This window comes from Cnephaeus nilssonii (assembly GCF_951640355.1).
Source record: "Cnephaeus nilssonii genome assembly, chromosome: 12".
NCBI classification, from domain to species: domain Eukaryota; kingdom Metazoa; phylum Chordata; class Mammalia; order Chiroptera; family Vespertilionidae; genus Cnephaeus; species Cnephaeus nilssonii.
The window spans coordinates 16,003,032-16,022,099 of NC_137083.1; the positions used below are offsets into that span (position 1 = coordinate 16,003,032).

The 19,068-nt window shown below is 37.4% G+C and overlaps 1 protein-coding gene and 1 pseudogene across 2 annotated transcripts in view; both read right to left on the bottom strand.

Moving 5' to 3' along the window:
• Positions 1–4,358: 4,358 nt before the first annotated feature.
• Positions 4,359–19,068, bottom strand: part of HDAC9 (histone deacetylase 9) — a gene marked incomplete at its 3' end in the record, with an annotated part of 637,805 nt that continues 623,095 nt past the window's right edge. The window contains exon 26 of the mRNA XM_079785596.1: positions 4,359–4,536. Coding sequence (XP_079641722.1) covers positions 4,497–4,536 — 40 coding nt within the window. The remainder of the gene's footprint in view (positions 4,537–19,068) is intronic.
• On the bottom strand, positions 14,385–15,641 carry LOC307108590 (phosphatidylinositol N-acetylglucosaminyltransferase subunit H-like; annotated as a pseudogene). Its single transcript has 2 exons — positions 15,485–15,641; positions 14,385–15,027 (listed from the first exon to the last, which is right to left on the bottom strand). The product of its transcript is annotated as a phosphatidylinositol N-acetylglucosaminyltransferase subunit H-like (transcript).

Below are 19,068 nucleotides of genomic sequence, written 5' to 3' on the forward strand. Positions count from 1 at the left end.
GATGAAGGTGATGTAATGCTCATGATACTTCATTGAAAAGGCAGTAAATAGTACAAAATAATGCTGTAGCCCAAATTATAATTGTGTCCCTTGACAATACAAGAAATATGTGATGATGATCATGACCATGTGGATGATCAGTTTTGAAGGCAACAACAAAATGCTTTCATTACTCAGCATAGATCTTCTGGTGTCCATTTCTTTTGGAGGTGAAAATGTTCTCTTTATGGAACAGTTGAACAGGTATCCTACTTTTTTTTTCTCTCTCTTATTTTCTCAGCACACTAAATGATTTCATTTCTGAAGCAGGAAAAAGATGCTGAGATAGATGCTGCTAAAAACGACAATGTCAAACTCTGACAGAATGATTATTTCAAGCAGAGAATGAATAACTTTATATATATATATATATAATTGATTTCAGAGAGGAAGGGAAAGGGAGAGAGAGATAGAAACATCAATGATGAGAGAGAATCATTGATCGGCTGATTGGAACCATGACCTCCTGCTTCATAAGTCAACATTCAATCACTGAGCCACGCTGGTCTGGCAGAATGCATCACTTTACAGATAGAAACATTTGGCTTGTTTAGTAACTACTAGAGGCCTGGTGCATGAAAATCCATGCACTGGAGGGGGGTCCCTCAGCCCGGCCTGCCCCGTCTCACAGTGCGGGAGCCATCAGGGGCAGGAGGCGACCCGGCAATCAAGGGAAGGTGACACCCCCATTACACCTCTGCTGCTGCCACTGCCAGCAGCGCAAGCCTTGGCAGGCCCTGGTTACCTGAGCCTCGGGCGGCCCTGGGTGGCTGGGGGGTTGAGGGGACTGGGGGACTCCGGAGGCAGGCACGCAGAGCACCTGCCACCCTGGCGGGGCTGAGGGGACTGGGTGCCGCCATCTTGTGGCTGTGGGCGCCACCATCTTTGAGGGCATGGCAGTCAACTAGCATATTCCCTCCTTATTGGCTGTGGGCGCAGCCATCTTTGAGACCGCATGAGGGTTAATTAACATATTCCCTCTTTATTAGATAGGATTAGACATTTAATATTTTCACTGAGACAAATTTAGAGTGAGCCTTCCAAAGATAAATAGGAAGAACTATTTAAATAAATGGTCCTAAACATAAATGCTGGGATGAAAAAGATGAGTATAAAGTGCTGACTGAAGAAGAGAAATTGTCTCCCAGGAGACTGTTCACACGACCGTTCTGCTCACTTCCACATGGTAGCTGTAAAGAAACCCAGGACATCTACACAGCTTTATAAATGACCTTCAAACTACTGAGTTCTTAGGAGAGACCAGCCCCATAGTTTCTGAAATTTTTGTGTGAGATTTCCTGTTTTCAAATCCACCATGTTGTCATGGAGAGATGTGTGAGAGTTTTGTAAAGGCTTATAGTCAAAACTGAAGGCAACATTTCATTTCCCAGGATTGGTAAGGGAAATGCAATTGGTAGTAGTTTTTCATACATATCTGTTTTCTCTAAAATATTATTTCTATCCCTACTATGGGTGGTGTAAATTTGTTAAAATATTAAAAATATTTTATCTCAAAATGTTCTTCTCACTAAGCAGTGATTAAGTAGCCTCTGTTATCATTTGAGATCACTTATTATCTAATAAAAGTTTTTCAATGTAATATATAAACCTAGGTTGTACTATAAAATTGAGAAAATTATCTTACATTTCCTTTTTTGTACCTAAAATTAAATCTCATTAAATTGAACTCCTCACGTTGTTTACTAATAGGTTTCTCAAAAACGTGTGTGAATTATTATGAGTTTGTGAGAAAGCCTATGGGATTATCCTTCAAAATAGGGATCAGAAAAATATATTATTGATAAAGCTTAGGGACAAATTCTTCTAATAGCCTCTCACTAGGAACTATTTTGAGCAATAAAAATTAAATGTTTAAGTCAGGAAAACTATACCAAGTGAAAATCCCTTTCAAGAAGGGCAGGCTATTTCAAAAGACATGTTGACATTCTCCAACAGCCCCCATTCTGTCGCTGAGGGCTACCCTACTCCTTGTAAGGGTATAATAAGAAAGCACTACCTTCTGTTCTTATAGCTACATCCAGCTGTGATTAATCCTCTCCATAGTTTATCTGCCACCCACATACCCTAGACTCTCAGTGCAACCAATTGGGTCCAGTATCATATGGAAGGATGTGGAATTAACTCATTAATGTGTTATGTTTTAAATCTAAATAACCATAGAGATGTCTTAGTGATCTGGCTCTATCAGATTGACGGCTGCGCATAAGAATGCAACAAAATTATTGTAGGAAACATCAGTAAATTCGTATGCTTGCACTATACTGTTTAATTCTCTTATTCAACATCTAAATAATATTTGGGAAGATTGAGAGCAATAATAGAGATTTGTAAATATCTATTTATTTGTAAATAGTTACATTTATGTTTCCAATTAAAATGATATAATTTTCTGTGAAAGCCTTTGGCTCCATTATTTGGTTTTCTGTAAGTAAATTTCAAGGAAATACGCAATAGATATGACTGGCATGAATTTCTCTGAAAAATATCATGAAATGTTTTACAAAAAATTCATTACTATTGTGAGTAGAGATTGACCTTACTCTTATTCAATGAAAGTAATTTTTTACCTAATACTGAGTTACATTCCACTTTAGATTTCCTGTTTCAAAGGGCGACTCAAATTTCTAAGATGTTAAACCAAGTATTGAGCCATTTTTGTATATGTAATAAAAGTCTTTAAAATTAAAATGGTAATCCTAAAAAAACCAAATGCATGAAAAAAAATGGTCTGACTGTATAACAAAAGGGAGTTATATAATTCTACTTGAGTGAAATCTTTCATCTTTGATTTACAGGTTAGAGTCCTCTTTAACTAAAACCATATTGTTCTATATCTTTCATATCATAGCCTCTCCTAAAACCTTGTTTTAATTAAGGTTTCTTTCAGATTTCTGAATAAAAGCATGACAATCTTCACTTATGGCTTTAATATATCCTTTGAGTTAGGAAAATATATAAAAAGAAACATCAACTCTTTCAAAAGCATTGTCATATATTAAATACTGCAAGGTATTCTATATCAATGTCTTTATGTGTTCGAGTTATACATTGAAATAAAATTTTGGATGGTAGGGGGATAACCTACTTATATGTAGTAAGTTACTTTAAATCTCAGAAATAAAAGTCTGTTATTTTTAGCCTTTGACGGTAAGGCAACATGTGCAAAGGTTAAGTTCCTGGTGGTTTTGTTTTTTTTCACATAAAGGCACAACTTCAAGGTTAACTCAATTCAAGGTGACTTCAATGTCTTCATTAACACATTTCAGAGGTCTAGAAAATTCAGTAACATTGCTTAAGCCATATTTACCTCAATGATTTCACAGCTATAAGAACACACTAGACAAAGCAACTGTGTTAACCTGGAGAGTAAAAAAAAAAAAAAAAATACTCAAGGCTCCTGAGAAGGGGAGATTGTGGGTAATCTAGTTTTCTATAGGAAGTAAGGATGAAAGGTTAGAAGAAAGGAAGTGATGGAAGGCAGAAAAAGAAAAGTGCAAGAATAAGTTCTTGATAGATTTGGAATAAATTAAGACCGTCTTTGAAAAGTTTTCAAAGACACTGGAAATCCTCCACAGAACATATGCTTAGAGCTACTGTCGTCATCGGAGCGAGGGATGTGAGCGGGGAGGGAGGTCTCATCCTCCCAGTTGCAAATCTCCTGTGTGTGTGAGAACACAGGGAGGGATGTTAGGGAAATAGGGTAGCATTTTTTTTTTTTTAAGTGACATAAAAGATTGCACCATCCTATACAGTGTTTGAGGTTTGTTTGGCGTGTGCAGGGGGAGTTATGGCATGGTTTGCTCCACTGAAAAAGCCTCAGCGCAGTTCCTCCATCTTGAACTTTTAACTAGCAAGAGTCGAACCATGTGTTAAAACAAAGGCCAAAAAACAAACAAAACCAAACCAAACAAAATCCCTGCGATCTGTCGGGAATTGCTATCCGTTCATAGCTGAAAGCAAATCCTGTAAACAATTTGAGACTGTTGGACAAAAACTACCCAATGAAAAAAACGGATCAGAATGTCAGGAATGAGTATTTCTTAGGTTTTGCCCAAAATTTCCCTGGCTGTCACGGCGTCTGTAATGAACAGTATCTAACGCTGTCTTAGGCGTTTCTGGTCCCTGCTCGGGGCCCGGAGTGGGTCACCCAGCATACGAAATGCACGCTGGAAGCCGTTCCTTCCAATCGTGGTTTACTGTAACTTTAGAATCACAGCGGTTACATTTACGGAATCTTTAATGCCCTTTCAAGTCCATCCAAAGAACAAGTGAAGCTGCTGTTCAGAATTTCGTGCCCAGTGTTTATGTTCCATCGAATCTGTGCCACCCAGGCAGCAGACAAGACATGTCTGTGGGTGCTGGGGTGGGGGGCGGGGGGGGATACACAATGATGTCACACACAGGAAATATGGGGGGAGAGACGGGGTCTTGGCACTTCACAAGGCTGGCTCCTCTTCCATAGGCTCACCAGCGATTCTGTAAAAATAAACAGGCAATCAGAATACGGCATAAGAGTACACAATGACATTGTAGATTTTCATGCATAATCAAAGCTGATTTTTCAGCTCTCTCTAATGTTTATTTGTGTTATTCAGTTATCCATAAATAGAGTTTCTTTCCTAGGAAGTATAAACAAATGTCAAGTGGAAAAACATTTTAGATCCAAGCAATCACTGAAAATGTTCCTGTTTATATTAAAACATGTCAGAATATTTTATAACTCTAGATTCCAAAATGTTCATGCTTTGTGTCTAGTTCAGTCCAATAATTTATTGAAAAAATTAACTACGATAATTTTAGGAGCAATTGCAGTGATTTCCTATGGAACCAGGTTGCTAACTAGAGCAAAGGACCCAGCTAACTTCTGGAGGAAACTCACCAGGGCTCTGGTTTTTGCTTCTGTTCTTTCATAACTGGATTGGCTGCCTGCCGGAGGCATTTCAAATCAAATTCTGAATTTGATTAGCAAATCGCTGCTACAGACCCAACGTTTTTACAAGAAACGCACTATGGTAGTGTGTAAATAGTTTTTATTCGGCATCATCTGTGGGGTGTTCTGCTCGGGTAAAACCAAAACTAATTGCTTGAAATTTATACTTGAGATTTAACCTTAATTTGGTAACACTCTGAGGGTGTTTTAAGGCAAACTTTCAGAATGATTTTTTAATTTAGCCAAAGGGACTAATTGTAGTAGGAACCCACATACATGAGGTGGCTGGATGGACGAGAGAACACTGCTGGAATTCTGGATGCACGGAGAATTGCGTTTGAGTCTGAACTCTGCAAGTTGCTAACGTTGCAATGTGCTAACGTTGTAACTGCACTTCTGTGAGGCTGTGGTTTTAGGTTTAAAGAGCATGAGAAAAAAGACGCTCCTGACTGAATTAGTGCAGGTTAAAAAAAAAAAAAAGGAGGTAAAAATGACTTGTAAACAAACAATATGAGTCATTAGTTATTTAATACTTTGGATCTATCTTTTCGCCATCTAACGTGTAAAATGGTGTTGAATAGCCTACAGATACAGAATTATGACTACGCTACCATAAGGAAACACTATACATACGTGGATGACGGTTTCCTCTGGGTGGTGGAATGATGGGTAGGTGGTTTTCATTTTCTTTTTCTTATTGTTTATCTACTTGCGAATATTCTATAATGAATTACTTTCATACTAGAAAAAATGCTATGTTTAAAACACAGCTGTTTATGAAAACAAATGAACTGTTTAGTCATGTTATTTTATAGATTTATTAGGAAAAAAGCCAAGATTTCTATGCAGTTAAAAAGTAGTTGCCATTTTTAGCTTAGCATTTTAATAACAAATTTAAAATATTGAAAGATTTTTATCCATGGAATGATAATAAGAAGATTTTAATGCATCCTCTAAAGAATGATAACTATTAGGTATTCATTATTTAACATTACCAAAAAGAGAGTTCCAAATGAGTCCATGTGAAACACTAAATACTACTACTACTACTACTACTACTACTACTACTACTACTACTGATAATCTCTAAGGGAGTTATAGTCTGTCTGAAAATGTACTGGATAAGAAAATTGTAAGTAAGTGCTTCGAGTTGCTATAAAAGATAAAAGCTATCTAAATCATTAATACTCTATTAAAATCCTTCAAAACTAAAATTTCAGCATTCTGAGAAGAAACATTTTAAACTAAGGAAAACTAAATTAGTTTATCTGTAAATATGCAAACTTATTTATATCTGAGAATATGTGGATACCTTACATATAGAATCCTTGAACTAGATGTTCTAATGGAGACTTGAATTTTCCAATTTCTTCCCCTCTAGCTTTTTTGAGATAAAATTGACATATACCATAGTGGATGTTTAAGGTGTACAATTAGTGTGATAATTTGATACACACATATATTGCAAAATATTTACCACAATAACTAATCCTTCACCTCACATTATTACCATTATTTTGTGTTGCTATAGTAAGAACCATATTGAACCTTCTTTTTTACAGCTGTATAATATTCTATTGCACTTATATACTGTATTCTGTGTCCATATATCTGTCAATGGACACTAGGCTGTTTCCATGTTTTGGTTATTGTGAATTATGTTGCAATGAATATGAAAGTGTAGATATCTTTTCAAGATAAGTGATTTTTTTTCTTCTGGACCACATGGCAGTTCTACTTTTAAGTTCTTGAGGACCTTTCATACTGCTTTCCACAGTGGCTGCACCAATTTATGTGCCAACCTATCGTGCCGAGGAGTTCCGTATTCTCCATATCCTCACTAGCATTTTGTATCTATTGTTTTATTTGATGATAGCCATTTTAACACATGCAATTAGAGATCTTGTTGTTGCTTTGATTTGCATTTCCCTGATGATTAGTGATATTGAGCACCTTTTCATGTAGTTGTTAGCCATTTGTACATCTTTAGAAAAATATTATGGTCCTTTGCCCAGTTTTAAATTGGATCATTATTATTACTAGTGGCCCGGTGCACGAAATTTGTGCAGGAGGGGGGAGTGTCCTTCAGTCCGGCCTGCACCCTCTCTAATCTGGGACCCCTCGAAGGATGTCCTACTGCCGGTTTACAGGGATCGGGCCTAAACCGGCAGGCAGACATCCCTCTCACAATCTTGGACTGCTGGCTCCTAACTGCTCACTGCCTGCCTGCCTGCCTGATTGCCCCTAACCACTCTGCCTGCCGGCCTGCTCGCCCCCAACTGCCCCCCGCCACCAGCCTGCTCGCCCCCAACTGCCCCCCGTGCCAGCCTGCTCACCCCCAACTCCCCCCCCTCCTGCTGGTCTGCTTGCCCCCACCTTCCCTTCCCATTGGCCTGCTCGCCCACAACTGCCCCCTGCTGGACTGCTCACTCCAAACTGCCCCCCTCCACTGTCCTGATCACCTCCAACTGATCCCCACTGATGGCCTGCTTGCCCCCCTGCTGGTCTGCTTACCACCAATGGCACTGCCCCCCACCAGCCTGATCACCCACAACTGCCGTCCCATCCTGGCCTTATCATCCACCGGTGACCCAAGCTCCCAACCCCTCCTTTTTTTTATTTTTATTTTTTCAGCGCCTCCTTGAGCAGAGGCCAGGGCTGGCTGGAAGCAAGTATCTGGGATTTATTTATCTTCTATAATTGAAACTTTGTAGCCTTGAGCGGAGGCCAGGGCCGGCCAGGGCAGGTGGAAGCTTGGCTTCCTCCATCGCTGGGGGCAACCCAAGCCTCCTGTTCACTCTAGCTCCATAGCCACCACCATCTTTGTTGGGATTTATTTATCTTCTATAATTGAAACTTTGTAGCCTTGAGCGGAGGCCAGGTCCGGCCAGGGCAGGCGGGAAGCTTGGCTTCTTCCATCGCTGGGGGCAACCCAAGCCTCCTGCTCACTCCAGCTCTGTGGCCGCCTCCATCTTAGTTGAGTTAATTTGCATACTCACTCCTGATTGGCTGGTGGGTGTAGTGGAGGTATGGTCAATTTGCATGTTTCTCTTTTATTAGTGTAAATCATTTATTGAATTGTCTGAGTTCCATGTATATTGTGGATGTGAATCCCTTTTTAGATACACGAATTGCAACTATTTTCTCCTTTTTCATAGGTTGCCTTTTCATCTTGATTGTCTTCTGCTCCAGAGAAGTTTTTTGTCTGATGTAGTCACATTTGTTTATTTTTATTGCTTTTTTGTTGTTGTCACATCTAAAAACCAGTGAAAAAAAAACAGGTCAAGGATCATTTTTCCTATGTTTTCTTCTGAGAGTTTCATAGTTTCAGGTCTTACATTTAAGTCTTAATCCATTTTGAGCTAATTTTTGTGACTGGTGTAAGATAGGGTCCCGATTTCTATTCTTTTACATGTGAATATACAATTTTTCAAAAAACACTTACTGAAGAAGTTATTATTTCTCCATTGAGTATTCTTGGCTAACCTTGTCAAATATCAATTGACCATATGTGTGAGGGTTTATTGCTGGGCTCTCAATTTTGTTCCATTGGTCTATGTGTCTGTTTTTATGCCAGTGCCATAGTGTTTTGATTATTTTTGCTTTCTAATATAGTTTGATGCCTCTAGCTGTGTCCTTTCTCAAGACAGTGTTGGCTACTCAGGGTCTTCTGTAGTTCCATATGAACTTTAGGATTTTTTTCTATTTCTATGAAAAATGCCACTGGAGTTTTGGTAAGATTAGCATTGAATCTATAGATGACTTTGGGTAGTATGGATGTTTTAACAATATAAACTCTTCTAATCCATGAACATGGAATATATTTACATTTGTGTATTCTTCAGTTTATTTAATCAGATTCTTCATTGTTTTTGGTGTATAGATCTTATTTTGTATCCTGGAACTTTACTGAATGTTTAATAGTGTTAACAGATTTTGTTTTGGTGGAATTTCAACATTTTTTATATCCAAGATCATGTCATCAGCAAACAGAGACACTTATCTTGTTTCTGATGTTAGAGTGAAAATTTTCAACATTTTATCATTGAGTATGTTAGCTGTGGGTCATATGTGACCTTTATTATGTTGAGGTATGTTACATCTATACCCAATTTGGTGAGAGTTTTTATTATCAAAGATAGTGAATTTTGTCCATTGCTTTTTCTGACCATATGATTCTTATCCTTCATTATATTAATGTAGTGTATCATACTGATTGATTTGCATATGATGAGCCATCCTTGCACACAATTTGATCACAGTGTATGATCCTTTTAAGGTGCTGTTGAAATTGGTTTGCTAGTATTTTGCTGAGGCTTTTGCATCTATGTTCGTCAGGAATATTGGCCTATATAGTTTTCTTTACTTTAGTATTCTTGTCTGGCTTGTTATCAGGATAATGCTGGCTGCATAAAATTAGTTGGGTGTGTTCCCTCCTCTTTAATTTCTTTTGGATGAGTTTGAGAAGTACTGGTGTTAATTCTTCCTTAAATTTTTAGAAGATTCCACCAGCGAAACCATGGGACTGGGCTTTTGTTGGAAGGTTTTGATTATGGATTTAATTTCCTTACTAGTAATTGGTATGTTTAGATTTTCGATTTCTTCATGATTCAAACTTGCTAGGTTGTATGCTTTTAAGAGTTTATCAATTTCTTTAAGGTTGTCCAATTTGTTGGCCCGTAATTGTTTATAGTAGTCTCTTGTGACACTTTTTGTGTGGTATCAGTTATAATGTCTCCTCTTTCATTTATAATTTTATTTGAGTTCTCTTTTTTTGGTGAGTATAGCTAAAGGTTTGGCACTTTAAAATCTTTTTAAAAAACAACTGTTAGGAGGGTAGGGAAGGGTGGGGGTAAAGGGGAGAGATCAACCAAAGGACTTGTGTGCAAGCATATGAGCCTAACCAGCGGTTAAGGACAACAAGGGGGTGGGGGCATGTGTGGGGAGGGGTGTAGGATGGGAATGGGGGGATGAGGACAAATATGTGATACCTTAATCAATAAAGAAATTAAAAAAACAACAACTGTTAGTTTCACTGAGCTTTTCTATTGTTTTTCTATTCTCTATTTCATTTATTTCTGCTCTGACTTTTATCTCCTTTCTTCTGCTGACTTTAGGCTAATTTCTTTTTTTCTCTACTCCTTAAGGTTAGTAAACTTAGTTTATTTGAGATACTTATTTTTTTAATATAGGCATTTATTGATGTAAATTTGCCTCTTAGCACTGCTTTTGTTACATCCCATAAGTTTTGCTATGTTGTGTTTCCATTTTCATTTGTTTCAAGATAAGTTTTTAATTTTCTTTTGATTTAATCCTTGATGCATTAGTTGGTCAGTTGTAAAGAGGTGTTTAATTTCCATATATTGGTGAAATTTCCAGTTTTCCTCCTGTTATTGATTTCTAATTTCATGCCACTGTGGTCAGAAAAGATAATAGGTATTATTTCAATCTTTTAAAATTTTCTAAGAATTTTTTGTGACCTAAGATATAACCCATTCTGGAGAATGTGGAACATGGAAATAAATGTATATATTTCCCTTTCATTGCATGGAATGTTTTGTGCATGTCTGTTAGGTACACATGGTCTAAAGATTAAATCAAATGTTTCCTTATTGATTTTCTGTCTGGATGATCCTTCGTTGTAGAAAGTGGGGTATTTGATTCCCCTACTATTGTTGTATTGTTGTCTATTACTCCCTTCAGATCTGTTAGTATTTGCATAATGTATTTAGGTGTCTGATTTTGGGTGCATATTTATTTACAATTGTTGTTTCCTCTTGACAAGTTGACCTCTTTATCCCTATATAATGACCTTTTTTGTGTCCTGTTACAGTTTTAGACTTAAAGTCTATTTCTTTCTGATACCAGTATTGCTACCTCTGCTCTATTTTGGTTTCCATTTACATGGAATATATATATATATATATATATATATACACACACACACACACACACACACACACACACACACACAATATATATATATATTATATTACTGCCTACAAAATACTCACTTTAGTTTCCAGGTCACACATAGCCTCAAAGTGAAGGGGTAATATCCATTTTTTGTGTCCTGTTACAGTTTTAGACTTAAAGTCTATTTCTTTCTGATACCAGTATCGCTACCTCTGCTCTAATATCCCTTCACTTTGAGGCTCTGTGTGACCTGGAAACTAATGTGAGTATTTTGTAGGCAGTAATATAATTGGTTCTTTTAAAAAAAATTCATTCAGTCACTCTATGCCTTTAGATTGGCATATGTAATCCATTTAAATTTTAAAATAATTAATGATTCTTAAGAATTTACTACTGTCATCTTGTTAACTGTTTTGTGTCTGTTTGGTAGTTCCTGTATTCCTCTCTGGATGTCTTCCTTTTGAACTGATGATTTTCCATAGTGGTATACTTTGATTACCTTCTCCTTGTATTGTGTGTATCTACTATAGGTTTCTGTTTTATGGTTACCCTGAAGCTTACTTGAAACATCTTATAGATATAACAGAATATTTTATCCTGATAACAGATTATATTTATGATGTCACAATTTACATCATTTTATATTGTGGATCCATTAACAAATTATACCTGTTTTTATACTATTGTCCTTTAACCTTTATACTAGAGTTATGTGATTAACATATCATCATCATTATAGTACTGGAGTATTCTGAAGCTGCCTATATATTTACCTTTACCAGTGTGTTGTATATTTTCATGTTACTTGTTATCATCTTTTCTTTTCAGCTTGAAGAATTTTCAGCATTTCTTGTAAGGCAGGTCTTATGGTGATGAACAGCTTTTGTTTTGGAAAGTCTTTATCTCACCTTCATTTCTGAAGGACAGCTATGCTGGGTAAAGTATTGTGCTTGGCAGTTTTTTTCTTCATCACTTTGACTATATCATCCCACTCTTTCCTGGCCTGCAAGAATTCTGCTGCTAAATCCACTGATAGTTTTATAAAGGTTCCCTTGTATGAGAGAATTGTTTTTCTCTTGCTACTTTTACAATCCTCTCTTTGTCTTTGATTTTAGAGAGCTTTATTATAATGTATCTTGGAGAAGGATGCTTTTGGATTGAAATTTTGGGCTGACTTATTAGTTTCATAAACTTGGATATCCAAATCTCTCCTCAGGTTTGGGAAGGTCTCAGCCATTGTTACTTTAAATAAGTTTTCTGCCCCTTTCATCCTTGTCCTCTCTTCTCCTCCTGGGACTCCAATAATTCAAAAATTGTTTGTCTTAATGGTACTCCAAAAGTCCAACAGGCTTTCCTCATTCTTTTTCATTCTTTTTCCTTTTGATCCTCTGACTGGATAATTTCAAATGATTTGACTTTGAGTTAGCTGATTCTTACTTCTGCTTGGCTCGGTCCAATGTTGAGCTCTGTACTTAATTCTTTAGTTCAGTTATTGTATTCTTCAGCTCTGAACTTTGGTTTGGTTCTTTTTAAGGTTTTCTCTCTCTTTCTTGTATTTCTTATTTTGTTCATCCTGATTTTTTTGTTAAATTGTTTATCTGTGTTCTCTTATAACTCTCTGAGAATCTTTATAACAATTATTTCTAATTCTTTTTCAGGCAATTCATGTATCTTCATTTCTTTGGGACCAGTTACTGGACATTTACTGTGTTCCTTTGGTGGTGTCACATTTCCCTGATTCTTCATGATCCTTGTTGCTCTGGTTCTGGGACAGGAGGACAGGATCAGGGTGTCTGCAGTGCAACCTCATCACTGGCAAAACTGGAGCCTCTTCTGTTCAAACACGTGGACTTGCAGGTACAATAAATAGCTTTCTATCAGATGTATCTCTTTCCTTCAGAATCATTTTATAGTAACCGTTTTTTTGAAAGTAGTCCATTTACTGCTTCCCACCTTCTATTGAATCAAATACACATGCATATAACTAGCCAATTCTCTCCATGTCTTGAAGCATGCAAGTAGTGTTAGTAGCATAGCAAGTTGGGAAAATATCCTAGATTTCAAGGTTTAAGTCCCAGTTTTGCCAATTTCTAAAAATTAACTTTGAGCAAATCACTATCTCTAGATGATCACTTTCTCTTTAAAATGGAAATAATAATTTCTGACCTAAGCGTTATGAGGTTCGAGTGAGTTAATTTAAGAGAACATACATTATACACTGTAAAGTGTTAAATAGTTACAGAATAACTGTGTTATTTATGCCTGTCATTGTGATGAGTTATAGTAGCTCCCTTCTCATATCCATGGCTACCAATGTAGTTGGTGCTATTTTTTTATCCAATCCTTGTCCTTAAGTTTTATATGTCTAAATATTTTTAAAAGGTGACTTTTAAAGAAATAATCTTTATAAAACACTTAGAAAATGAACTCGCTTGGGATGACCATTTGATGTTTGTTTTTGGTGAAAGAGTGAGAAGACATGCTCTGGAAATATGGGGGCTCTCTCCTTCACTCATCTAGAGAAGTGTGGGGGCTCTCTACTGCAATCATAAAAGTTTACCTTGATTAACAAAAACACAGTTGTGGAAAGGGATGGGGGAAGGGGAGATATGAATCTTCATATCTTTGAATTTAATTATATTTTTAATTAAGTGAGGTAGAGATATAGTATGATTTAAATAAAACCTCTAAAAATAAATTTTAGTACAATAGTTGAACTAATTGAAAGATATAAACTTCTACTACAGTAAGCCAATTTAACATTAATGGTCTTCTTTCAATGAAGGGCAAACATTTTATATACTAAGGGAAGATTTAGTTCAGTCCACCAATCACAGGTTATGATACTTTACACAAATAAAAATAAAAAAAGAATTTAACTTCGGTTAAGATATAGCATAAAATTAAATTCTTTTATTTCCCCTTAAATGGGTATTTCATATCCTATGATTTTTAAAACAGTATTTAATTAATATTAATAATGTCATTTAGTAAGATACATCTTATTTTATTATTGGTTTAATTTTTTTGGAAGGAGACCTGTTTATTAAGAGAGGCATCATATTTAACCCTGTATAGGAGCTAGGGGGAGAGAGACTAGTCTTTTGAAGGGCTGGACTTTTTTCTTTACTTTTATACAGTTGGAAATTATCTTTCTCGGGAGATATCAGTTTCCCATTGTCTTGCTCTACTAATTTCAACAAAAAGTAAACTTGAACGTGCTTAGGGAATTCACGAAGTGCTCTCTGTCAACATGACTTTTGGCATGCCATTGCTTACGGTCTCCTCTCAGTTGGGGAAGTACACGTACCTCACAAGGGAGCACTGAAATACCAGCAAGACTTTGCTCAACATCCCGCAGTGATCTGGGTTCCAGTCACCGCTCTGTGGCTCTCAGGTCCACTGCATCCACCCCGGTTCCGAGGACCAGGTGCACATGATGGTTTGAATACAGAAAATACACCAGCCGGGCGGGGGCTTAGGAGTCATTTCCCACAGAAGACAGTACAGGCCTTCTGAATGCCGGGCTCCTGGGCTTGTGGAGGTGGCTTCCCGGTGTGCCAGGGTCCCCTGGCCGCTCCTGAACACTTCAGTCAAGCAGTCCAGCTGGGGCGTGGCACTCCGGAAGACAGGTACTACTTGGGATATGCCACTTGGTTCCACTGGATCGTTCAATAAAATGCAGAGGTAGGCAGTCATCTTCTGCATGTAAATAGCCTCATTAATGATAACATCCTTCCCCTTGCCCACCTCAGCGAAGGTGGTGCTTTCTTTGCCAGAGGCATAGGATGAAGTCCTCTGGATGCCAAGGGAATCAGTGATTAACAGAGTCTCCTGATCAAGCTTCACAGAATGGAGGGAACCAAGCAGGCCTGTGAGGGTGAGGGCTATGGCAGCGGAGAGAATCATGCTGTTCTCGCAGAGGGTGAAGAGCCACCAGCCACATGGAGCAGGTGACACTGGTGAGCGAGCGCAGTGAGAGCCGAGGACAGCTGAGGCAGAACTGCGGCAGGACGGGGAGTAACAGATGTCCGAGAAGCTCAGCTCTTCCTCTATGGCGCGTCTGCATGCACCCCTACGGTCCACTGCTCTGGCCCCCACCACAGCCACCAGCCCGAATCCTTACTGGTTTAATTTTTTTAATTTTTATTTTTTTATTGTTTAAAGTATTACATATAGTAGAACATATATCTCCTTTTTTCCCCTATTGACCTTCCCCCAGCCTCCCTTATCCCCTTTCTTACTGGTTTAATTTAATCCCTATATTCTACTTCCTCGTCGTCCTCCAAGGCAAGCAACCTAATGCATGCTTTGTACACGATTTTGTTCACAAGGCTTTCTTCAATGCTATGTACTACTGTTTTGTGGGCATATACAGTATTTTTATTTTATGCAAATTTTATTTTTATATACACAGGTATAATTAATCTTGCTTGATATTCTCACTCAGTGGTGTATTTATGTTTTTCTAGTCTGCAGCTGCCAAGTGCTACGTGCCATCTCCATTGTGTACATTCACCACATTTTAACGATTCATTCTCCCAATACTGGGCCCCGGGTTTGACTCCTCCTATCTACCCATCATTAATAAAACTGTAGTGAACTTCTTAGAACATGTATTTGAATGACCCTCGGTGAGAATGTCTTCGGTATACATTCCCAGGAGCATGATTACTACGTCATATGCTTTGCATAGACTAACTGGTAGTAAATTGCTTTCTAGCATGGCTGTCATAGTTGACCTTTCCACAGCTGTGAGGGCTCGCTCCAAAGCCCCACATCTCCCCAAAAGCTGGCATGCCTCCATATACTGAACTTTTCATTGATTCAAGAAATAATTAGTGAGCATATAGTATTCATCTGGCTCTGTTCTAGGCACTAGAACTACAGAGGAGACATAAAAACTATAGCAGGGGACCTGATCTAATTTTGGGATTGATGGTCAGTGGACATTCTCCAAGAAGAGAAAGAAATATTGGATCTGAGATCTAAAGTATAAGTGGAAGAGAATGGAGAAGTCAGTATAGGGTTAGTGGGAGTATAAGGAAGACAAGATAAGTAATCCAAACAGAGGAAAGGGTATGTGCCAAGAAGGTCTGATGTGCACGTGAGTACGGCTCTTTGGAGAAAATTTGAAACCACATTGAGATACTATTGAATACTCACTAAAAGGCTTCATTATAAAGACTGATTATACAAAGTGTAGGTGAGGATATGAAGCAACTGGAACTGTCATTCATTGCTGATAGGAATGAAAAATGGCATAGCCCTTTTGGAAAGCACTTGGAAGTTTCTTACAAAGTAAAACATATGGCTCCCTTGCAGCTCAGCAATTTCACTTCTAGGTATGTATCAGAGAAATTGAGTGCTTCTGTTCACAAAACAAAAATGTGCACAAAATTTCAGAGAGATAGGTTCTTCAAAAAATTAAAAATGTCATTACCATGTGATTCAGCAATTCCACTTCTGGGTATATATCCAAAAGAAATGAAAACAGGATCTTGAAGAGATACTTGCACGATCATTCATTGAAGTATTCAGCCATATGAAAGATGGAATTCTTGACATATGCTATAACATGGATGAACCTTGAGGACATTATGCTAAGTAAAGTAAGCCAAGGCACAAAAAGGCAAATACTGAATGATACCACTTATATAAGGTATCTAAAGTAGTCATATGCTTAGAAACAGAAAGCAGAATGATGGTTGCCAGGAGCTGGGGTGAGGGGGAGAAGGGAAGCTATTGTTAAATAGGCTTAGAGTTCTGTTTTACAAGGTGAAAATGTTCTAGAGATATGTTGCACAACAATGGACATATACTTAATGGTAGTTATTGTACACTCAAAATGGTTCAGATGGTAAATGTTATGTGCTTTTTACCACAATAAAGAAAAACCAGCTCAGTGGATAGAGCATTGGCCTGTGGACTGAAGGGTCCTGGGTTTAATTCCGGTCAAGGGCACATGCCTGGGTTTTGGGCTCGATCCCCAGTGGAGGGTGTGCAGGAGGCAGCGAATCAATGATTCTCTCTCATCATTGATGTTTCTGTCTCTCTCTTCCTCTCCATTCCTCTCTGAAATCAATAAAAATATATTTTAAAAAAAGAAAAATCATAGCATCTTTATTTATGATAGCCCCCAATGGCAGAGGACTTGAATAGACATCTTTCCAAACAAGACATACAGATGGCCAACAGGTACATGAAAATGTGCTCAACATCACTAATCATCAGGGAAATGCAAATCAAAACCACGAGATACCACCTCATACTTGTTAGAATGCTTATTATAAAAAAGATAAGAAATAGCAAGTATTGGCTAGGCTGAGGAGAAAAGGGAATCCTGTGCACTGTTGGTGGCAATGTAAATTTTTGCAATGACTATGAAAAACAGTGTGGAGGTTCCTCAAAACATTAAAAATAGAACTACCATATGATTCAGAAATCCCACTTCTGGGTATTTACCTGAAGGAAATGGAAACACTAATTCAAAAAGGTATCTGTACCCCCACGTTCATGGTAGCATTATTTACAATAGCTAAGTCATGGAAGTAACCAAAGTGTTCATCAATAGATAAATGCATAAAGAAAATTAGATACACACACACACACACACACACACACACACACACACACACACAAAATGAAATATTATTCAGCCTTAAAACAGAAGGAAATCTTGCCATTTGCAATAACATGGATGGACCCTGAGGGCATTATGTTAAGTGAAGTAAGTCAGACAAAGAAAGACAAGTACTGTAGATCTCACATAGGGAAGCTAAAAAAAACCCCTAAACTTAGAGAGACAATAAACAGATTGGTAGTTGCCAGAGGTAGGGCAAAATGGGTAAAGGTGGTCAAAAGGTACAAACTTCCAGTTATAATTAAATATAAGTCCTGAGAATCTATGTACAGCATGGTGACTACATAGTTAATAATAATGTGTTGTATATTTTAAAGTTGCAATGAGAGTAAATCTTAAAAAAATTCTCATCAAAAGAAAATAATTTGTAGCTACATGTGGTGATGAATGTTAACTAGATTTATTGCGATGTTTATTTACCAATATTCACAAATATCAAATCACCATGATGTACACCTGAAAGTAATATAATGTTACATGTCAATTATATCTCAATTTTAAAAAGCAGAAATAAAATTAATAACTCCACATGGGAAACAAGTCAAACAGTCATCCACACGTGCATGAATAAAGAAATTAGGGCTTGTTTATACATTGGAATCATGCATTATAATAAAAATGAACAAACTGCTGACTGAATGGATTCAAATACATTATGCTTAGTGGAGTGAAAGCCAGATAAAAAGCAATATATATTACAATTCCTTTTAGATTAAATTCAAGAAGTAGCAAAACTAATCTACAGTGTTAAAACTAAAAAAAAAAAAAAAGGCTACATCTGGTGGGAGTGGCATTGACTAATAAGATGCATAAATTAACTTTCTTGGTGATGAAAATGTTCTTGATCTGTTCTGGGTGGTGTGTATGTGACTATGGGATAAGTACAAATATTTTGATTTGTGCATCTCAGGTTTATTAGGTATATCTTAGCTTAAAAAAATGAAACAAGGTCATGTTGGAAAGCAGATCACCAAACAAAGAGGAAAGATGTCAGAGATAAGGCACAAAATGAAGGTAAGCGTCTGATCATGCCAGGCTTATGGGTCCTGTTAAGGATGCCAATCTTAATGCTAATGGATGGAAAGGCATTTCAAGTGGAGGTATGGCAAGATTTGCTCTCTAGTTGTTTTTTGACTCATTTGTATGAGCTCCCTGATTGCTGTGTAGAAAATAGATTAGAAAAGAGGCAAAATGTATATGGGAATTAGTAAGGCAACTACTGAGAATTTGGATGAAAGATGAAGGTACTTTGGATTGTGTTGGCAGTAGATGTTAAAAAAACAGCAACACAATAGTCTCTCTCTCTCGGCTGCCTTCCTTCTTATTTACTAGGTAAAATGCTACATTTTCTTTCACCCTGGCTCATTTGTCCTAATCCTATGATTTGGTCCCAATGTTAGGTCTTCTTTCATTCTGCAGCTCACTCTATTAAAATGACTTGTCACTTATAGTTGATTGTTTATGTCTGATCCTGTGGTAGGAAGAATAACAGCCCCAAAATATATCTATAACCTAATCC